This window comes from Chelon labrosus (genome assembly GCF_963514085.1).
Source record: "Chelon labrosus genome assembly, chromosome: 19".
NCBI lineage: Eukaryota > Metazoa > Chordata > Actinopteri > Mugiliformes > Mugilidae > Chelon > Chelon labrosus.
The window spans coordinates 7,331,542-7,346,517 of record NC_140352.1 but is presented as its reverse complement, the minus strand read 5'-3'; the positions used below and the strand labels follow the sequence as shown (position 1 = coordinate 7,346,517).

At 43.5% G+C, this 14,976-nt stretch overlaps 1 protein-coding gene across 1 annotated transcript in view; it reads left to right on the top strand.

Moving 5' to 3' along the window:
- LOC311504941 (testican-2) overlaps window positions 1-14,976 on the top strand; it is a gene marked incomplete at its 5' end in the record, with an annotated part of 43,461 nt that overhangs the window by 15,959 nt on the left and 12,526 nt on the right. The window contains one exon of the mRNA XM_084568295.1: window positions 6,877-6,922. Within this exon, the coding sequence (XP_084424421.1) occupies window positions 6,877-6,922 (46 nt within the window). The remainder of the gene's footprint in view (window positions 1-6,876; window positions 6,923-14,976) is intronic.

Sequence of the window (14,976 nt, the reverse complement as noted above, 5' to 3'; positions counted from 1 at the left end):
AAAGGATTAAAAAACAGTGGCTCCTGTGGCTCCATATTTGGGCCCTTCAACGAACAGCTTTTGGATCTTGGTCTTCATCATATTTGTTCAGATTTCAGTAAAATCTGCATTTTACGGCGCTTGAATCCTTTTGTTTTTTCGCACACTTTAAACCACTGAGACCTAATGTCTGAATTAGTTGACTTTACAGGAGGAAATAGATATTGTCAAGAAGCATGTTTAAAGGAGCAGCGTGACATTTTGTTGCAATTACAGAAAATGAGTACCGGTCTCGTATCTGTGCACCAGATATAATTCTCCTGACAGCGGTGTAACACGTGGTCCTAATGTCAGGATTCGGTTCGTCCTTTACAACTAAACTGTACCAGCCGTGTCACATTACGGGGACAGATGAGCTGCGGGGATGGAGCAAGCAGGTGGCATGCACGTGATGGATCATTGCAGCAGGGCGAGGAGATGCAAATTTCCTGCCCGTGAGCAGCATTTCTCTGCTCAGAGCTTCTCGTCTCGCTTTCTCTTTCGGAGACGGATTCTCCCTTCGTTTTTAAACCGCTGCTCGTTTTGTGTCAAAGGTGTCAATGCTGCAGGGCATCGTCTGTAAATAGCTCTTGACCTCTAACACCGGAACAATGGATAAACTCGTGCAAACATTACAGATGGCTCAAAACTGCCTCTTAAGATACCAGTCACCAAACACTTGAGTATCTGTTAATACTGATACTAATCCTTCACGGGTCTTAAAACTATACTCTGCCAAAGACGGCCACTTAAAATCCCAAAATATACAAATCCTATAAGTGAAGGCTCATAGCGTGACTCAGAACTTCTATTTTCAATGCAAAAAAATGCAAAAAATGACGTTGTTTGTTCATTTTTAAGGTGGATAAATGTTGATTTGATTCAGAACATGGTTCCTATGGTTCTCTCAGCTGATTAGACTTTCTTTCTTGCTTCGTTGGGATTTTCCACCATTTTCACACCTTTAGTTTTGTTCCAGCAAAACCTTTCTTCTGAGCGATTACAGCTTGCTCATGTTTTATGTTAGTGGTTACGCTGCTTTTGTCATTTAGCCATAAAGGGTAATTACTGTTTTTACAACCTGGACCTTATTTGGTGTCATTTGGAGTCGTTCAGACGATATTTAGATCTGCGTATATCCGTATAATGGGAGTGAATGGGGCACCGAAACGCAGCCTCTGAATAACGCATTATCTGCAGTGAAACTCGTTCATTTCACCAATATTTTGTTATGATACGCTAGTGCTATTCCCCGTTGAGTCCAGAGTAACCTGTTATCATCATCTGGGGTCTGTAGATTGACCTACTAACCTCTAACCTGGATGATGTCATCTCTGAGCGCCGCGCTCACCCGCGATGGTCGGGTTGTTTACCTGTAAGTTGCTACTGGTAGTTTTTTGCAACACGGCTGAATATTTTTCCGATTCTGAGGTTGTGGACGACGACTTTGTTTATGATGGACGTCCTTACCGTTTTGAGCCAGAGTATACGGATGAGGAGCTCGTTGAAAGGAGGATGTGGAGGCAGAGAGAGGAACAGCTGGCCAAAGAACAACAAACTGCTGCACGTCCGCGAATAGATAACAAGTAACTCCGGACTCAGTGGGGAATAACACTAGTGTATCATAACAAAATATTGGTGAAATGAACAAGTTTCACGGCAGATAATGCGTTATTTAGAGGCGGCGTTTCGGTGCCCCAGTCACTCCCACTATATAGATATACGCAGATCTAAATATCTCCCGAACGACTCCAAATGACACCAAAGTTATATGGGTGAGTAAATGAGTAAATGAGTAAATTTTATGCCAGAAATAAGGTCCAGGTTGTAAAAAAACGGTAATTCCTCTTTAACAGTTCACATTGTCATATTGTTCAGTGGCAGTGTTAAGTTTCAGTACAGAAAGTGGTGCATTCTTTACGTAGGAGGAGAGTTGCGAGAGGCAGGAGATGGGCGGTTGAATGAATATGTGATGTGTGTAATGGGGGAGATAATCAATGCTCACTTCAACCCGATCATACTTTAACAGGCTTTCCCCAACCTAATCCATACTGTAGATATTGTTGCAGGCTCTGATTTTAAAACCCAGTCAATGTTCATAATATCAGATTCAAAATACTTCAATAATCCTTCAAGGAAATGGTATTGTTGCAGTTGCTCCCATAAACAGTTGACAGTTGATGACAGTATGACAGTTGCAAGGAGTAAAATACTGCAAAAAGTATTTACAATTTGCAGAGGACCGTTACATTAAATTATAGCAGAGTCTAAATAACTCACTGTTTATACTAGCATCAATACTAAGTGTTGGACTGGAGCATTTACGCGCCTTCTCACACACAAAACATCAGAGTAATTTCCTGGCAAACAAACAGACATGCGGTTAATTGGTGTAAAAATCCAAATTTCGGCTTAGCCCTGCCATTGTCATACACAGTTGGGACGTGCATGAACATCCCTGTGTCAGCGCCCCGTGCTCTGGACAGGTGTGTTACAGTAAGTGACGTCGGGGTTGGGTGGTTCAGGGTTTTCTCTGGTGTTTGTGCCCCCCCCAGCGCAGGGGGCTTAGGCGAGGTGAGGTAGACGTTAACTCAGAAAAGCGCAGTCAGGCTTGCCGCCGAACGCTGTCAGCCTAATGCCAGCGAGCGGCCCGGGAGGAGCGGCCGCTGCATCTGGATAGTCAAGCTCCATTAGCCTCCTGGCTCTGTTTTACACCGGCTGCATTACGGCCTTGTTGACAAATGGCAAAGAGGCGGCGTGTGTGATATGAATCACATAACTCAGGGGAGCGCCACCATGAATATCATACCCCTCCCTGCTCCCTGCTCCCTGATCTCCCCCCTCCCTCCTTCTTGTCTGGGCTTGTTGTGAAGTGTAGCAGCGGCCTGGCTGGGATTCAGCGGGGCAGCATTAGCTCCCAACCTTGGTGAAGGACTAAATGCGGCCTCAGCTTGGTGTCCTTGCTGTCACACTGCTGCTGGGAGGAGATAAGCACACCAGTCTGTAGGACATGCTGTTGGGCTCCCATTGGTCCCGGCTGCACTGTGAGACTTGGTAATTGCAGAAGCTCTGCAAATAATTAAATAAGTAAGTAGTCGCTACAGTACATCTGATGCACGACGTGCTCTGACAGTCTTTGATGAGGAGGGGCGCTCGTTTTTGCGCTTTTTAGCAGAAGCAGAAGATTCTCTGCTCTGATTTAAGGGCTTTGGCAATTATTTTTGCTCTCTTTAAGCTGAAGTGTCGACCCGAAACCTCAGCTGCAACCTTTAAAATGCCACGTGGAGACGCAGATGCGAACGAAAAGGACGAGGAGTCATTATATTTATATGGCCGTGGAGGTTTGCGTTTAATATGTTAAAAGATTTTCCTCCGTATGACTCATTGCAGAAATCCCGTCAATTTAGAGCGTAAAAAAAACTGGGAAATTGCCTCTCGTATATATATGTTGCACCCGAAAGTGTTCACTGCTGCAGGGGGAAAAATATTTACCTCTAAGAAACCGTCTCCGAGGTGAAGTCCTGCTGCGGCCTCCGTGATGAATTCTCACCTCCGTCTTTTAAGACCTTTCCCTTTCTTCTCGGCTCGTCCTTGTGAGGCCTGCAAATCATCCGCAGTGATATATTAGGATGCTGTCACGGCGCCGTTAAGCAGACAGGTACGTACGCGTAGGCGGAGAGAATTAGTTGTATTTGCTGAGTTGGGTTGCCAAAATAAACCGTGCGGTGCTATATTTCTCTGGCTGAATGATGAAGCACACACGCGGGGAGAGGTTGCGGTGGGTATTGATGTGTAATGCCCTTGGACCAAAGCCAAGACGGTGAATTGGAATGAAAGGAAAGCAGTCAAGCCCCCCTGTTAACTCAAGGTTGTACTTTACAGACGCTATATCTGTCTGTGTTGTCAGTGCTGCGCTTAGTAAATGTGTGCCTATGTGTGCGCCGCGGCTATAAAAAGCCCCCCATCTAAATCACATCTGTTGACTTTGACGATTCCCAACTGTACATTTTTTTATTTCATACATTTTTTTTTTGTCTCTCAAGGCTGATGCGGCGGTATGTCACGGCTTATCCGCAACTTCTGAGCTGGCAGGAAGCTGGCGTTTGGCACTGGCTTGTAAACACAGCCAGAGAATGGGCGCCCCCTTAGTGATCGGGACCCCTGCCAGCTCGCAGAAGTGGCAGCTGATCATCCTCGCTTAATAGGCGCTCATAATCCTCTGTGAATGTCTTATGTTGTCCCCCCGAGAGGAGCGAGACTAAGGCATGTATTTGCAATCAGTGCGCATTAAGGGCTGACAGTTTAACTGCTGCCGTAAATGTAATAAACCAGCCCACTCTTTGCAGGGCTGAATGAAGGCAAAAGGAAAACTGTAAAGTGTTTTTTTTTTTTTTTTTTTAATCTCTAACAATGCCTCTCTCTTTTCTTTCTCTCCCTCGCTGCCGCTTGTCATTGCAACAGGAAGTAGAGGTTAGTGTCTCTTTTGTGAATTTGCACAATGCACTGTCTGTTTTTGCTCATGACGTTTCTTTTAGGCCGTCTGTGTCACCTGCTCCGGGATTAAGAGCTCACCGTGGTTAAAGCACGAATTATATAACCATTGTCTGGAAATCTGTGTTTGACATAAAATCTCCTTCCCGAATACAAACTGCTGCCTTGGACACAATTATCTGAAGTATCACTAATAATATCTGCAGCGTAAATAGATCACAAATAGAAAACTACCCCTTTAAACTTCTCGGCCTGTGCACAGTGTTTAAGCCGCCTTCAGCTATACTTGTTCAGCTTGACTTGAGAGCTCAGTCTTCGCGTCCCCTGAGCAGAATAAGACCGAGCTAAACTGAACAGACCTGATCCTCGGGGTCCTCTCTGGGCCTCGTGCCGAGTAGTAACCGCTTTATAGTTGATCCTCTCTGTCCTGACATAGAGAGAAATGGGTCAGAATGGATACAGCAAGGAGGGACGGGTGCGGGGGGTGGAGGGGGGCACAGAATTTTTTATTATCGTTCCAGCGCGACGCCGCGAGGGACGCACTCTAAAAAACAGAGTTAGCTTGCAAATATTCCCTCTGCAGCAGTACAGGAGCTCGGATAGTTCGGTTTTCCTTTTATGAGATATATTTAAGCTCTTTGAGTTTTGCTTTGTGGCGTTTACTTTGTGTTAGAAGCTACGACGGCCAGTGATTCATATGATTCGGGCGTCCGTGAAGAGCCTGGGATATGTTTGAAAGCTTCTCGTAATGGCGTCCCAACAGGATACCTTAAAGCGTCTCTGCAAAACTTTTTATCTCGCTTATGACATATTGTCCTTGCAAGTAGTCCCTCAGTTTTCCAAACAAAATCACTGGACAGCAACACGGGCTGCCAAACGAATTTGCATGCAATGGACATTAAGCTAATTAGGCTAATCCAGGTAAACCAGCAAATGATTGTTTGCTACAGCTGTAGAGAGAAGCAGCCATGGTGGTGATGATGGGACTTGGAGTATGGCGGAGAAACTAGAGTTACAAATATAACCAAGGTCCTGTGAAATTTGCAGTTTCTGATGATCAGGAAAATTTAGCAGCAAAATAGCATCTAGAAAAAAATGTATGGTGCTCACAATAAAAAAGAAACTCACAGGAAGGATTACAGTCCAATAAACGGAAACAATAAAAGTCAAATACAGATTTCCACTGGTGTGGCTTTTCCCTGTTATAGAATACTCTCATTAACCTCAGTGTTGGACAACAAACACAAAATTCCCATAGCTTTATGTTTGGGGCATCAGTTTTACTTATCTGCATGTGTCTGAATGCAACGTTCCCATTGGGAATCCAATCAGCGTAAGCAGATGTTTTCTTGACTAATTGCCCCTAATTTTACCTCTTCATGTGCAAACGTTTGCACCTCGGATATGATATGAACAGGTATGATTTATTTGATCTAGTAACGTCTTATCTACTGATTGCTCAACATGGTGAGTAACAGCTTCACGCTGATTGAAGTGGAATCTCTCTAACTGTGGTCACGTAACACTCCTTAATACTCCCACCACCACCACCACGACCACCCACACAACACGTATGACACAGAATTAAATTGTAATATAAAAATGTAGTGCCAATATTCAAATATCTTTAAATGTCAACATAGGTGTAAAATACAGCTAGTTTTGTCATAAACCCAGTCAGCCTGATCTCTTCGGGGCATTTTTCCACTACGTCTGGGGACCCCCGGAGCCAAAGTCAGACCTGGCAGCGCACTTAAATGCTGGCAGTTTAGTTATAGGAGTGTTATTATGATCAGGAACAGTTTTGAACTGAAGTAATTTTGCTTAAAACTAAAATCCAAAACAAAAGGAACACAAGAAAAAGGATATCCACATATTGGTTTGGTTCAACAATGGGAAGCAGAATTAAACTGGTTGTGTATGTTAGTATCTTAATCACAGAGCATCCTGGAATGATTTATCCATCTATCTCTTAAAATAATTTAGGATTTTATTTATAACATACAGTATAGTTGAGTATCATCAGCAAAAAAAGTGACATTCAACTAATTATTTGCACAATCCTGCATTATTTTTATGATTGTGAAAGAACTGGGTTGCATTTCTGTTTTCTAGTATCTAGTAATCCCAAAGGTGTGTTATGATAATCTGCTTCTGTCGCTCGAGAGACGATCTATTCAGAGTAAGGGCTGTGTAAATTAGAATTTCTAAACGCACGCACTCAGTTTTTAAAGTGCCATTCATGCCATCCATTTTGCTTTTCTCTTATCTTCCCTGATTATTTGCACTCTTCTGCATTTTAATCAAGCACCAGTTGCGTAACCTTTAATTGCTAAATCCATTAATGTGAATATGTTTTCTTTTCAGGATGACTACATCAAAAACACGGAGGAGAACACCGGGTCTGATGAAAGTAAGTTGGATGGATGTGTGGTTTCCATCGATGTCTTTTTCCATCCTTTAGATCCTAAATTTCTGGTATAGTTCCACAGGTCGGGCATTACATTATGACCACCTTCCTAATTTTGTGTAGGTCTCCCTTGTGCCTCCAAAACAGTTGTGACTCGTCAGAGAATGGACATGGTCCTTCTGAGGGTGTCCTGTGGTGTCTGGCAACAGGATGTTGTTAGTGGGGGGCCTCTGTGGATCATCCCACAGATACTTGATCAGTTTGGGATCTAGTGAATTTGGAGGCCAGGTCAACACCTTGTGCTGTTCCTCATGTTTTTTTTAGTTGTTCCTAAACTGTTTTTGTGTGTGTGCCTGTGTCAGGCTGCATCCTGCTGGGGATGGCTGCTGCCATCAAGGACTGTCATTGCTATGGGGTGGGGGTGCCTGGTCTGGTCTAGGTGGGTGCTACGTGTCTAAGTAACATCCACACCAATGAATGCCAGGTCCAAAAGTTTACCAGCAGAACAGTGAATTGTCACAAGATGGTCAATGTTGTTTACTTCTCCTGTCAGTGGTTTTAATGTTGTGGCTGATCGGTGTACAGAGATGGTTTCCACTGCGATTAAAAGCTAAGTGCTCGCCTTCATACGTCAGCTCTAGACGATGAAATGGCGTGACACACATTATCACAGTGCTGACTTCTCTTCGCGGCAGCAGTTGTCTGAGGTCATGCAGCTTGCGGTGAGCGCTGGGCCCCGGTGTCAATGCTCGTGGTGGCTGACAACACGGTTGCGATTCAGGGAAAGGAGAGGCTGAGTCTTCAGTCGGATCCATTAGTCGGAAAAGTCTGCAGTAATTGCTTTTGTTGCTGAGGGCTCAGCTCAGAACTCCCACCGGGCTTCATTTTCCTCCACGGGGTCTGTTCCTAGCTGAGAAAAAAACAACCTCTCTTTTAGAAACTCAGCTGCGGAGGAGGAACGAGACTATGTGAACACCGTGTTCAGTTCTGCAATATTTCAGTCAATTGCTGTTTTTGTATTCAACATAAATAAAATAAAGAGAAGAAGTACACATCTCTGCACACATTTCATACACAATCTTAATTTTCCCGTCCGAGTTACATGTCCAGACTAAGTTATTGTAAATTTAAGGTCATGGGAGGAAGTGCAACTGTAGGAATACCTGCCAGCCACATCTTTACAAAAACCTAATAACGATAAGAGCCTCCTTGTGCCGCTAGACCTGTCCGACCCGTTGAAGCGTAAACATGGGACCTCTGGGATGGTCCTGTGGTGTCTGGAATCGGGACATTGGCATTGGTGAGTCCTTGGGGTGCTGTGTGCTGCAGCGTGGGACCTCCATGGATCATTTGTTCCGGCCCATGCCGTGGATGGTTGATCGGATTGGGATCTGGGGAGTTTTTGAGGCCGGGTCAACACCTAGGGCTCTTTGTCGTGTCCCTTGAGCTGTTCCACGTGTCTCCGAGTTTTGTCCGAGTTGTGGCGGATGGAGCACGTTATACTGTGTGTGAAAGTAAGGTCCACATCAATGACAGGACCCAACATTTTCCAGCAGAATATTGTCAATGTTATTCAGTTGTTCACTAACAAGACCATGTTTTAACTAGCGCAGAGAAGTTTATTGGTAGACGGGACGTGAGGGAAATGGATGGAGGGATGAGAAGGGTCAAAGGGGATGGAATGAGATGAGTCAGAGGGGATAAATGAGAAGACTCGAGGGGGATGGGATGAAAAGAGTCGAGGGGATTGGATGGAATGGGTGGACGGGATGGGAAGGGTTGAGGGGATGCGATGGAAAAGTGTTGGAGGGGGTGGAATGGAAAGGGTTGGGGTGGTGGAATGGAAAGGGTTGAGGGGATGGGATGAAAAGGGTGGATGGGATGGGATGGGCAGGGTTGAGGGGAAGCGATGGAAAGGGTTGAGAGGATGGGATGGAAAGTGCTGGAGGGGGTGGGATGGAAAGGGTCAAAGGGGATGAATGAGAAGGCTTGGGGTGGTGGGATGGAAAGGGTTGAGGGGATGGGATTAGAAGTGTTGAAGGAAAGACATGAAGGAGACGAAATGTGTAGATGGATGATGATAGAGGAATCCATGGAGTGAGAGTCAGGGTGGGGGCACATCTCAGGAAGCACGGGACATAGAATAATAAGTGGCCGTGGTCTCGTTCTCGAACCTAAGTTATAATAACATGATTTAATGATTTTAATGCTGTGGCTAACTGCTTTAAGTGCATAATTTCCAATCCCCTTATCGAATGTTTTATAGGACAAATGACTCTATGACTTACCAAGTGATATAATTAGTTATATTAATCAGAAATTCAATCGCTCCATAAAAATTTATTCTCTTAATTATTTCCCAAGACATTACCTCAACGTCTTAAATAGGACGAACACTACAACCGCTTTCGATTTACTGAGAGAACAAGTGTTCAGTATCAAAGTTGATCATCCATCATGTTGCTATCTTGTAAGCTTCTTTCTTGGTGTGTCTTCTCTTGCTTTACTTCATGTGTTTTACCCCCTTTGATTGTTTGATTGGTTTCTCCTTGTCGTGCTCCGTCCTCATTAGTTTCAACTGTGTCTCGTCACCCCCTCTAAAGCCATGTGTGCATATATAGTCCTGCATTTCCCTTTGTCAAGTCGTCTGTGATGTTTCCTCGTCTTTCGGTTCTTGGGTTTTTGGCTACACTCCCTTCCCTGCAGCACATTTAGTTTCCTGCGTCCTGCGTTTGGGTCTCTCCATTCAACATGACCGAATATAACAGTTGCAGCTGTGTTTGTGGATTTCATCCCATTTTGTGTTCGGTTTAGCTGCCGTTAAGTTGTTCCTGAGCTTTTTTCAATTGAGAAATCCCACTCATCTTTGCATGCAGCTGTGGGCTAACCCTTGAAAGGTCAGGATAATGAAGTACAGCATGAATCATTTCGCATGCCGGGCTATATATGTACTATTCATACGCGTTGTAGCCAATTAGCAGACCCGTGTGTTCCCCCGGTTTCCGCTGCAAGGTGTGTGTGGGAGGTTGGGTGCAATGCCACGCCCACGCTGCCTCAAAGGAAGAAGATGTGAGAAGAGGCAGCGTTAGACGTTATCCCAGTCATCTGTTCTAACAACAGGGGGAATAACTAATGTAATCTCAAGAAAACGCCTGGCTTGCTGTAATGTGGGCGACGTTCATTTGAATACCATTGATTTCATCCCCATCACGGCTCCCTCTGGGAGTATCTCTGCAGACCTAATTGATCAGAGCTCTCTTCATCGCCAATTCGACAAGACAGCAGAGACTAGAAGCAAGATGTCTCTGAAAGGCCCCGGCTAGAACAAAAGACCTAACAGGAGAATTCAGACCCTCCGGTGGCTTATTAACAGAGCAGATTGAGACATCAGCCCGGGCTTTGCACACTCTGCTCAGGGCAAAACAATAAGGTTTTATCCTCTCACTTCACACCGGAGCGGCCATATTTGACCTTGACTTCCTTTATTTGTGCCAAAAGAGTGACTTTATAGAATAGAATATATTAGAATATCCTTTATTGTCATTGCAGAAAACAGGCAACTTTTGTTTTTAGCTCTGCAAGATAAGATAAGGAATAAACAATAAAAACAGTATTAAAAAAAACAAGAGGAAAAAGGAATGTAATGTAAATATGAGTACAAATAAAAAAATATATATATGTAAATGCAATAGAATAGAATTTGGCAATGGGATATACAGTTATATGTATACGATATGGATATACTGAAATCGTATCGAGTTATAAAAAGAGTTTGAAGTGAACTTGTGCGTTGCCAGTATAGTAAAGTAAATAATCTTAGCGCTGGAGTTGAGCAACCGCTGCAGACTGCTTCAATTCAACAACCCTCGATTAAATTTAAGCGCATAAAGAGTCTTGACAGTGAATGTAAATTTTGTAAAATGGGTCCGTCTCACTCATGCGTCAATAGATGTCCAGCGGGTGCTACGATTTCTGCAGATTTTATTTAGCCCAGAACTGCCTTTTACTTAAAAAATGTATGACTTTAAACTGATCATCCCTTCTAATCCATAGACTGTATATAAATATGGACAACGTGTCCCGACGTCCTCTCATTGACCAAACTGATGCTAATTTCCTGGGGATACGGGCTTCGCCATCTTGCGAGCTTGGAGCCGGAGTCTAATCAGTGCGGCCCGAGAGTGGAGCCACGCGGTCCCACAGTCCCACGGGACCGCATTATGGAGCAGTTGGCATGGCAACTAGTAGTCACATCCTGTTTCTATAGCGTCAAATAACTAACTAAAACGAAACTTATCCAAAGACTTGAAGAAACCATCCTGAAAAAACATTATTTGTCATGTATTTTAGTGTTTTAGTTTGGCCCAAGTCCCACCCACTAACATGGAGGGGGGTGGAGCTTATGAGCTATACTGCAGCCAGCCACCAGGGGGAGCTCTACTTGCTTTGACTTCACTTTTGAGGAGCTGTCGCGCCATCCATCTTTTTATACAGTCTATGGTCCAAACTCAAGAGGCTATATTCAGTAGAGCTGATCCTAGATGAAAAGGCAGCTATGTTCTGATATGATTCTGATCATTGTGTAATAATAATAATAATATTCTCAGAGACTGAACACAGGCTTAGTTCAGTAGCATCACTTTTGTTGTCTTGATTAGAGGAGGATTAAAAACCCATAATTGCTCTTGCACACACACACACACGAGCCCTGCGCTGAAATCTAAATGCGGCACAATGTAAACACAACCAGAAGAGCAGGTGAGGGGGGAAAACACACTTGATCTCTGATGCAAATTAAATCCTGTGTTTGGATTACATTTTTAGCATGTAGTGGGTGTATAAGAATACTGTATGAGGGACGTGTTTGATGTTAAGCTGCTGCTGATGCCGCGGCTGGCTGCTGCTTGGAGGAAGACTTGAAGGTGCTCATAAATACCGAACAAGGGAGCAACGAGGCTGCTCATCCCCATCTGAAAACTATACTCAGCTGTGTTTCTATGGGAACACACAGGCGAGCAATGCACTTCAGATTTAGTGAAAGGTCAGACCAAGGATCAATTAATGTAATTGTTCAAGGTTGGTACTTTTTTTTTTTTTTTTAAATGCACCTACAGCAGCAAATCACCGTTTATATATTTCTTCACACAAAGGAAATCAGTCAGCTACCTCAAAGCTGCTAGAATTGACAGTTTTACAGCAACAATGAACCTAATGACTATATATAGCCTATAATGTGAAAGTCGTATAGCTCTCATTAGTATTGTTTTCCCAGATGCTGCAGCAGCCGGCTGTTTCCGGATAAAAAGTCTTAACACGTCCTCTTTACTTTACCTGTGGGAGGTTGACGTTAGCAACTAGCTGGGGAACGTAGTGGAGCATTTAGCAGTCTGATATGAAAAGTCAGATATATATCCCTCACAAGTTGGTGGGGACCAAAACAGACCTAAAAGAAAAGTAAATGAAAACACAAATGCATTGATAATATACATACATATATATAGGTTTACAGCAGACAAGCGGAAAGCAAAGGCTGGAAAATGAAGCCAAATGCTGCAGTTCCTCAAATGGCCACTTGAGGCTGACTCCAAAAGTGAGTCAGTTCCCACAGAATACCCAACTTTACTGCCGTTTAAATAAACAGCCCTGCACAAAAAAAAAGTGAAACTGATCTCTATAACTGCTTTCCTCGTTAATTTCATGCATTATTTAGTAAGTGGCTGCTTTGAAAGACAGGTGGGTGCTCTCAGAGGTAACTCACTTTCTACCTCATTAGCTGCACACATGCTCTTTGCCCATTTTTTTTTTAAGTTAGCCCGGAGCTAGGCGAAGTTAGCCTCTGCCAAGCTAGTGCTGACCACACAGACCCTCAGGAACTCACATGGCACACAGTGTGTCCATCTTTATGCACCAATCAGCCGCAACATTAAAACCACTGACAGGAGAAGTAAATAACATTGACCATCTTGTGACAATTCAGTGTTCTGCTGGGAAACTTTTGGACCTGGCATTCATTCATTGGTGTGGATGTTACTTAGACATGTAGCACCCACCTAGACCAGACCAGACACCCCCACCCCATAGCAATGGCACTCCTTGATGTCAGCAGCCATCCCCAGCAGGACACACACAAAAACGCTTTAGGAACAACTAAAAAAAACAAAAAACAAAAAAACATGAAGAACAGCACAAGGTGTTGACCTGGCCTCCAAATTCACTAGATCCCAAACTGACCAAGTATCTGTGGGACGATCCACAGAGGCCCCTCCCCTCAAAGGCCCCCCCCACTAACAACATCCTGTTGCCAGACACCACAGGACACCCTCAGAAGGCCCATGTCCATTCTCTGATGAGTCACAACTGTTTTGGAGGCACAAGGGAGGCCTACACAATATTAGGAAAGTGGTCATAATGTTATGACTGATCGGTGCATGCAGCTAGTTTCTGTGGCCCCCAAAATACCAGATCTGATATTTTAGATATAATAAGGCTTTCCAACATTTAACTTTCTTACCAGTTTCTTCCACTATAGACTATTTATTGTCATATATTGTAGATTATATGGACGAAACTAACTTCTTTCCAAATGTCTTATAAAATATTATACTTTTTATTACAATATTATAGATTTAAAAAGTATTATTCGGTGGCCGTGAGTCTTTCTATTCTCTCTGCGTGAATTATTGAACCTACTCCGTAAAAAAAACAGCCTAGCAATGACTGTCTGTCACCGTGTGGTTTTTATCGCAGATCGGGGTTCACGTGCAGGTTAGAAATCTTTTATTATAAAAATAAAATGTGAAGAGGATTATTATGGAGCCTCGGCGAGGGTTCGCTCTCCGAGTGCTTTTCTGGTTTTATTTGATGCTTCCTCGTACAGCGCATTCAGCTGGTTCAGTGCACGGCTCGCTGCACAAGCTCATAGCTGTGGTTTGTGTGTGAGCGGACTGAAGGTACGACTACTCTGTGGCCAAAAAAAAAAAAAACATCAAATGCTGCACAAGACAGTGGAGATAGTTTAGGGCGTATTGCCTCCCTGAAATAACCCCCGTCTCCATGAAAGTTTATGATCCACGACTGGAAACCGTGTTAACAAAATGAAACGTTAAACCTCGTATTCTGATTGGAACCAAGAATGAAATGTACTGTCGGTGGAAAGATAAACCAGAGGAAAACCTGAAGGATGATTTCCGTTGAAGAGAGCTGGTGGGACACGTCGAGGCGTGCTGAAAATATTAGACGGCTGCACTTTCATTATTGGCAAGAAATACTCAAAATGATATATGGGAAGACAATTTTCTCTGAGGTTTTATGTTTTAAATCAAAAGAGAAGCAGGAGACACATGCACTATCTGAGTCTATATTTCAGCCGCTGGATTTAAATCACGACAAAATACCTAAAAGTCAAGTAGTCACAGAATCTTTTATGTGGAAAGTTTACGATCCATCAGAGCCAGGCTATCTGTCTTTGAGCTACTTGTTGAGCTGGAAGTACAATTGAGATAAATTGTACTGCTTGTTGCCTTTGATATGATACTAATACAGCTGAGGTCCTGCTCTACTTTGAAGTTAGCTTCTGTTTTATGAACCGCTGTTGCTCGAGGTAATTTTATACACCAGAGAATTTATTTACTCTGTGGTTCAGTCAAGATGAACTGCAGGATTTTCTACTCATATTGTTACTGTTGTTGTACTTGCAAATAAATGTTGGGCATTTTTGAACAAGATAAGTCAAACTGATATCTAATAAAATATTAATGAAGCTAGGAAGATCTCAAAAAACTGTAGCCTGATGATAGAAATTGCATCTGCATGTACTCCTATCAGCCACAACATTATGACCACTGACAGGCGATGTGAATAACATTATGATCATCTTGTGACAATTCAGTGTTCTGCTGGGAAACTTTTGGACCTGGCATTCATTGGTGTGGATGTTACTTAGACATGTAGCACCCACCTAGACCAGACAAGAACAGCACAAGGTGTTGACCTGGCCTCCAAATTCACTAGATCCCAAACTGATCAAGTATCTGTGGGATGATCCACACAGGCCCCTC